This window comes from Cyphomyrmex costatus, unplaced genomic scaffold, assembly GCF_001594065.2.
Source record: "Cyphomyrmex costatus isolate MS0001 unplaced genomic scaffold, Ccosl1.0 scaffold73, whole genome shotgun sequence".
In the NCBI taxonomy this organism is placed as follows: Eukaryota; Metazoa; Arthropoda; class Insecta; order Hymenoptera; family Formicidae; genus Cyphomyrmex; species Cyphomyrmex costatus.
The window spans coordinates 52,751-61,654 of NW_017280300.1; the positions used below are offsets into that span (position 1 = coordinate 52,751).

The window sequence follows — 8,904 nt, forward strand, 5'->3', positions numbered from 1 at the left end:
TTCTGATAATCAAATACGCTAATAAACGTAATAAGTGTTTTGGTATAATGTTATTAAGAAATTGATTATCAGAACAAAAACGATATTAATTATTAATTAGAATAATACACTGCGCAACAAAATTAACGCAACACTGTTTCACTATGGAAAAATAGGCAAAATTCAAGATAGCATAACTTCGTCAAAAATCATCGTACTGAGATGTTTAAAAAAGCATTTTACAGCTTGAAACCTCTACTTTTCAGACCGTTACTTGAAAAAATGATCTCACGGAGATTTTATAAAGTTACACAAACATGAATGAAGATATGTCAGATCTCAAAATTTTTTATGAAATTTGAAAGTTCCACGGGGCGGCCTAAAAATTGTACGCTGATGCGATTCACATCATTCGAAAGAGCGAATCTTTACCTTTAATTTGTTTTTTTACGAAGTGTGTGCGCGCGCGCGCGCGCGTGCTTGCGTGTGAAGTGCATGGATGTCATTTACACTTCAAAATCGAGTATTACCGCCTCGTCTTCGGATGACTTCTTGCAAGCGCTCACGCATATTGATGCAAGATCTAATTGCAGCTTGAGGTATTTCCCACCATATTCGGTGCAATGCTGCTTCCAGTTCTTGGAGATTCGTTGGCGGTCTTTCCAAATTGCGTACTCTTCGTCCCATCATATCCCAAACATGTTCGATGGGATTTAAATCCGCGCTTACCGGTGGATGTGGTAGCACCTCGATGTTGTTTTCTTCGAGGAAGTTAAGGACTATTCTAGCGGTATGTGGTCGAGCATTATCCTGCATTAGAATGAAATTGCGTCCCACTCGACGACGCATCGGAATGACGTGAAGACGCAAAATTTCCTCCACATAGCGTATAGCTGTTATTCCAGGAGATGGTAAGGTGACGAGGTTCGTGCGTCTATGTGTTGATATTCCACCCCATACCATAATGGAACACCACCAAACGCTCGGACAGGTTCGATACAATTTTGTTCATAACGATGCCTATGATGACGCCAAACACGAATTCTTGCATCAGAACTGAAGAGGCAAAACCGTGATTCATCAGTGAATAGTACGTTGTTCCACTGTCTCGCGGTCCAATTTTGATAAATGTGAGCATACTCTAAACGGGCACGTTGATGAGCCACAGATAACATTGGCGCTCGAGCACGAGCCCGCGATCTCAAGCCTCTTTCGTGTAAACGCCTTCTGATCGTTTGAACGCTGATTCGTCGGTGCGGAAGAATTTCGCTTACAATTTGTCGCGCAGACATTGTTCGATTTCGCATTGTCACGTTAACGATGTTGCGATCCTCACGAGTTGATGTTACTCGTCTTCGACCTTGTCCGCTTCTTCGACAAAATCTTCCTGTTTGTTGGTAACGAGCGTGAACTCTACTGATGGAGGAACGATTAATACCCATTCTCCTTGCAATATGACTCTGGCTCAGACCTTCTTCCAAAAGAGCAATAATTTGTGCACACTGAACTGCATTTAATCGAGGCATTGTTACGACTCTGTTTTTTTGAACGGTAACTTCAATTAATTCAAACTAAAGAAAGTTTAAACTGAAGTAAGCGCTGTACCGCAAGTGCTGTTCGAACGATAACTTCAGTTAATTCAAAGGGAAGGAAGTTTAAACTGAAGTAAGCGCTGTACCGCAAGTGCTGTTCGAACGATAACTTCAGTTAATTCAAAGGAAAGGAAGTTTAAACTGAAGTAAGCGCTGTACCGCAAGTACTGTTCGAACAGCACTTCAGTTTAAACTTTCTTTAGTCACACACACACACACACGCACGCACGCACGCACGCACGCACGCACGCACGCACGCACGCGCACACACGCGCGCGCGCGCGCGCGCGAGGTGTAAGTCCGACCGTGTAATCTCCCCGTGGTACACCTCGGGTAATGCTAATACCGGCGGCAAAATTTTTAGAAATTTTCAGAGAAAGACTACATAATGCATTATTCATTTCAAATCACTCAGTGAAAGAAATTGTAGCATAATAAAAAATTTAAAACAGAAAATGTTAAACTGTATTTACAATTAAAGAAATTTGTTGTGACTTTAAAAAGTTTTTTCGTACACCGCTTTGCGACCATTCTTCACGGAGATATGTGAAATTTGAATTTGGTTCTTTTTAATGATGATTTTAAGTGTCTTTAATTTTGTTCGATAGTTGCATGCAAACTTCAAGATACAATAACTTCGTCAAAAATCATCGTATTGGGATGTTTAAAAAAGCATTTTAAAGCTTAAAATCTCTACTTTTCAGATCGGTACTTGGAAAAACGGTTTTACTGATATTTCGTGAAGTTACATAAACATAAATAAAAGTGCGTCAAACCTGAAAATTTTTACGAAATTTGAGAAGTTCCACCGCACGAAATAAAAATTGTGCACAAATGTGGTTTACATCATTCGAAAGAGCGAATCTTCACCTTTAATTTGTTTTTTCACGAAGCTCCGTACGATTTTTTTTTACCGAGTTATTCAACATTGAAGCAAAAGAGTCATTTTTGCTTCAACGTTGAATAACTCGGTGAAAAAAAATCGTACGGAGCTTCGTAAAAAAAAAATTAAAGGTAAAGATTCGCTCTTTCGAATGATGTGAATCGCATCAGCGTACAATTTTTAGGTCGCCCCGTGGAACTTTCAAATTTCATAAAAAATTTTGAGATCTGACATATCTTCATTCATGTTTGTGTAACTTTATAAAATCTCCGTGAGATTCATTTTTTTAAGTAACGGTCTGAAAAGTAGAGGTTTCAAGCTGTAAAATGCTTTTTTAAACATCTCAATACGATGATTTTTGACGAAGTTATGCTATCTTGAATATTGCCTATTTTTGCATAGTGAAACAGTGTTGCGTTAATTTTGTTGCGCAGTGTATTTTGAAAATGTATACTTATGAAGATACACGTGATTGAAAACTGTAACTCACACTCTAAAATCTTGAATCAAATATAGTGTTCTAGGTGAGAGATCGAAATAACAGCTTCTTATATTTCAAAAATGAATATCAAAAGATGAGTATTAATTTCAAAAGAATTCTTATCTGCTCCACAATCTTGAATCAAATATGAATATGTATGAATATAGTTTTAATTAAAAGTCTTTAATCTTTTACTAGTCAAATTTCTAATTTTTGTTTGAAATTCCAGTTTTGAGTTGGTTATATAAAATCCTATGTAGTATTATTATGAAACTAATTAGTTCATAAACTTTTTGAAAAAAAATGACTGAAATTATTTAAGTTATATATTTATATATTTTGCAGGTACACAATTTAAAGGTAATTGATCAAAATGGTGTTCAATTGTGAGGAGGAAATACCGTAAAGACACTAGATGATCAAGGGACAATTGACAAAAAATACAATGTACTTAACAACAGTCAGTATATATTAGAAACGATAATAATATAAAGATATTAGATCCGAGTACATTGAAAGTTCTTAATGCCAGTGCTACAATCTTGGACTTACATTAGACGAGGCCAGTATACATTATCCCAACTTTATGTCTGATTTGACTCAGACTAACTCCAACATGTACTTGAATACTTCATTATGTATATGCCAAGGTTAATTTTTTATATATAAGAATTCTTTTAAAATTAATACTCATTTTTTGTGATTTATTTTTAAAGTATGAAAAACTGTTATTTGATAATTGTTTTGATAGTTATTTCTCTCACCTAGAACACTATGTTTGATTCAAGGTTTTGGAGTGTAAGTTAACAAGTTTTCACGTATATCTTCATAAGTATACGTTTACAAATTATTATTCTAATTAATAATTAATAGCGTGAGAAGAAGTATTGTTCTGATAATCAATTTCGTAATAACATTATACCAAAAAAATTTATTACATTTATTAGCATATTTGATTACATGTGTGTAATATTTTGATATTGGAATAATACATATTCACTTTCATTGCATTTTCTTTCAATAATAAAATGTATTATGTTAAAATATTTTAGGGAACATCAATGTAAAACATATGGAAAAATACCGTTCGGATACCATTACCAAGGAAGAGAAATCAATAAATTTCTTAATACTAAATATTTCTGTGATATGACTTCAGGTTCGTTATTGTATGTTTCTTTCTAATGTTCAGTATTAACAACTTTATTATGATTTCTCTTTCTTGGTGATGGTATCCGAATGGTGCTTTTCTAGTATGTTTACATTGATGTTCTCTAAAATATTTTAACATAATACATTTTATTATTGAAAGATAGTATATGCAATGGAAGAGAATATGTATTAATTCCAATGTCAAAATCTATTACATATATATAATCAAATACGCTAATGAACGTAATAAGTGATATTCTTGGGAATCTTATTTTTTACCTATTTTAATTTATTATTATTACCTTAACATCACGTCGTTAAATTCTAATATATGTCTTTCAACATATTATTAAGATTCATAAGATGCTATAAGCATCAAAATTGTTAGATTACTTGTCAATTTAACTAATTGTAAGTGACATTACTGTGATAGTAAGTATGTATGCGTCAATGCTGAAAAACTATCAGCGTCGCGAATTTTGGGGGGATTACATACGCAGTATGTAAAATTCACACAATTATAATAAGCACTGTGATCCAGCTTCGACCGTTATTGGCTTCTTCTTCTTGTTTATTATTGTTTATCAATTGTACGGTCTTAAAAAGATTTTAGTATAACGTAACAAGTGTTTTGGTATAATGTCATTACAAAATTGATTAATAGAACAATCGTTAGTCACAATATTAATTATTAATTATAATAATAGTTTGTAAACGTATACTTATGAAGATACACGTGATTGAAAACTGGTTAACTCATACACATGAGAGCTCACAAAAGATCAGTATTAATTTCAAAAGAATTCTTATGTACTCCAAAATCTTGAATCAAATATTAGTATTCTAGGTGAGAGATCAAAATAACAGTTCTTTATATCTCAAAAATGAATCAGAAAAGATCAGTATTAACTTCAAAAGAAATCTTATTAAATTGTCTTACCATATTGTCTATTTTAACGTAATACATTTTATTATTGGAAGATAATGAAATGGTAAAAAACCTTGGCATATATAATGATATTCAAGTCAGACGTAAAGTTGAGAACTGTTGGTGTATGTTACTTTAAACTGGCACCTTCAATAATATATGAGTCATTTTTCATGGTATTTCATTATCTTTCAATAATAATAAAATGTATTACGTTAAAATAGGCAATTTGGCATAAGAATTCTTTTAAAATTAATACTGATCTTTTGTGATTTATTTTTAAAATATAAAAAACTGTTATAGTTTGATCTCTGACCTAGTTCAAGGTTTTGGAATGTAAGTTAACCAGTATTCAGTCACGTATATCTTCATAAGTATACGTTTACAAATTATTATTCCAATTAATAATTAATATTGTAAGAAAGGATTGTTCTGATAATCAATTTCGTAATAACATTATACCAAAAAAATTTATTACGTTTATTAACATCGTATTTGATTATACGTATGTAATACTGATTCGAACATGTACTTGAATATATTCATTTCCATTTCATTATTTTTCAATAATAAAATGTATTACGTTAAAATAGTTTGGTATAAGAATTTTAAAATTAATATTGATATCTTATGGATTTTTAAAATATAAAGAACCGTTATAGTTTGATCTCTCACTTAGAACACTATATTTGATTCAAGATTTTGAAGTGTATGTTAAACATGTGATACTATCTTTATTCTAATTTTTGTTTGAAATTCCGGTTTTGAGTTGGTTATACCAAGTTAAATTCTATCTTTAAAAACCCATGTAAAAACCATACTATTATTTAAATTCTATTAAATTAAAAAGTAAAACCCATTTGGTACTATCTTCATAAACTTACCTTTTTTTAAAAAAAAAGGTAAAAAAAAAGCGCTAAGAGTGGGTGCTGCTGGTCAAAAAACATTTCGGCCAGTTTCACCAACGCCAATTACTTAATCGACTGTAAAACTGACTAATCACATTTGCTGTTTAGTAGAACCATCTTTTTTAAAAACCTACGTGATATCCTTATTCAATCAAAAAAATATAATATAAAATAACCTATTTATTTAACATTGTACATTGGTATAAAGGCAATAGAGTCATAGTGTTAGTTGTAATTTAACAATACTTATTAAATCTAATTCATAATCCAATGATCACGATCTATTCCGGACGTTTCGGCAATAGTTTCTTGCCATCTTCAGCAATGATATTTATATTCATGTTTCGATTGAAAAATTAATATATCCAAGAATAAGCACAACCCTCGGCCAATGAAGTTCTTCAGCTACTTGGTTACGGTATTGTTGTCTAAATCCTTAGATTGGCGCAAGAAATATTTATATATGTATGAAACGAAAGCAGCCTCTTTCAACCAGCATTCTTATTATTGTGATCGGAATAGATCAGTTTAAATTCAACAGTCATAAGAACATGACACTATCAATATGTGGATTAAGTATTTATTGGATCAAAAAATAGTTCTGTAATTAATTTGATGTATTCCGATCACAATAATAAGAATGATGGTTGAAAGAGGCTGCTTTTGTTTCATACATACATAAATATTTCTTGCGATAATCTGAGGATTCAGTCAACAATACCGTAACCAAGAAGCTGAAGAACATCATTGGCCGAGGGTTGTGCTTTTTCTTGGATATATTAATTTTTCTATCGAAACATGAATATATATATCATCGTTGAAGATGACAAGAAACTTTTGCCGAAACGTCAGGAATAGATTGCGATCATTGATTGCGAATTAGATTGAATAAGTATTGTTAAATTACAACTAACACTATGACTCTATTGCCTTTATACCAATGTACAATATTAAATACATAGATTATTTTATATTATATTCTTTGATTTAATTGTGAGAGTCGTTAACTTGATATTATTGCAATATTTTAAAGTTTTTTTTAAACTATTATCCTTATTTACTTAAATTTAATGACATGTATCATTTGTATAAAAGTTTTGATATTAATAGTCGGCGCCAAGTTAAATTCTACCTTATTACTTAATTAATTTTAATGACATTTATCATTTGTATAAAAGACCATATAATATGGATTTTTCCCATAAAATATATCGTTTAATTAACTAGTCTTTAAAAATTCTATCTCTAAAGATCTAAGAGATACCATCCTTACACTCATTTAATTCTAATGACATGTATCATTTGTATGTATATATAAACTTACCTTTTTAAAAAAAAGGTAGAAAAAAGCGCTAAGAGTGGGTGCTGCTGATCAAAAAACCATTTGGGCCAGTTTCACTAACGTCAATTACTTAATCAACTGTGAAACTGACCAATCACATTTGCTATTTAGTATAACGATCTTTAAAAACCTACGTGATATTACCCTTATTTACTTAATTCTAATGACATGTATCATTTGTATAAAAGATTTGATATCGATAGTCGGCGCCAAGTTACTCTACCTTATTACTTACTTAATTTTAATGACATTTATCATTTGTATACAAGATTTGATATCAACAGTCGGTGCCAAGTTAAATTCTACCAAATTAAAAGTAAAACACAAGTGGTACCTTTAATCTTTAAGAACCCATATAGTACTATTATTTAAATTCTACTAATTTAAAAAGTAAAACCCATGTGGTTCTATCTTTACCTTCATACAATGAAACCTAAGTATATGCTTTTATATTCTTATCAAAAGATCTTTCTATTCGAAACCAAGTGACTTAATTATTCTTTAAAAAAATTATATCACAATTAATTTAAAAACAAAATGAAAAAAATTTATTTAAATAGAAAAATTTTTTATGTAAAAACACTTCGCGCTGCTAGTCCTCGATCTCGATGTAATAAAATACAATAATAAAGATAAGAAACATTTTCACGAGAATTAAAGTATTTAGTGTGCATATATTCGTGTATATGTATGTGCGAATGAATTGTATCTCAATCCCAATATAATAACATCATAATAAAATTATATATGGATGTAACATTTTGTATAAAAGAGATTAAAAACTACGAGAGTTAAAGTATACAGTCTGTATGTATATTCGCGTACAGTATATGCGAGTGAAATACATAAAAAAAGAAAAGTAAGCTGTATTTATTAAATGTAGCATTTAGAATATGTTTACTATAATTTTTAATCATTACCCTTAAATATTTGTATCAATTCTTATAGCTTTCAGATAGCTTTCATTGTTTTTCTTATTCGCGAAGTGTTTTTACATAAAAAATTTTTCTATTTAAATAAATCTTTTTCATTTTGTTTTTAAATTATTTGTGATATAATTTTTTAAAGAAGAATTAAGTCACTTGATTTCGAATAGGAAAATCTTTTAATAAGAATACAAAGGCATATACTTAGGTTTCATTGTATGAAGATAAAGATAGTACCACATGGGTTTTACTTTTTAAATTAGTAGAATTTAAATAATAGTACTATATGGGTTCTTAAAGATTAAAGGTACCACTTGTGTTTTACCTTTAATTTGGTAGAATTTAACTTGGCGCCGACTGTTGATATCAAATCTTGTATACAAATGTTAAATGTCATTAAAATTAAGTAAGTAATAAGGTAGAGTAACTTGGCGCCGACAATTGATATCAAATCTTTTACACAAATGATGCATATCATTGATTTAAGTAAATAATAAGGATAATACAACGTAGGTTTTTAAAGATTAGAATTTAACTTGGCGCCGACTATTGATATCAAATCTTTTATACAAATGATACATGTCATTAGAATTAAGTAAATAAGGGTAATATCACGTAGGTTTTTAAAGGTCGTTCTACTAAATAGCAAATGTGATTGGTCAGTTTCACAGTTGATTAAGTAATTGACGTTGGTAAAACTGGCCCAAATGGTT

At 30.5% G+C, this 8,904-nt stretch overlaps 1 protein-coding gene across 1 annotated transcript in view; it reads left to right on the forward strand.

Moving 5' to 3' along the window:
• Positions 1 to 995: 995 nt before the first annotated feature.
• Positions 996 to 8,904, forward strand: part of LOC108780748 (uncharacterized) — a 22,225-nt gene continuing 14,316 nt past the window's right edge. Inside the window, exon 1 of the mRNA XM_018548547.1 lies at positions 996 to 1,051. Within this exon, the coding sequence (XP_018404049.1) occupies positions 996 to 1,051 (56 nt within the window). The remainder of the gene's footprint in view (positions 1,052 to 8,904) is intronic.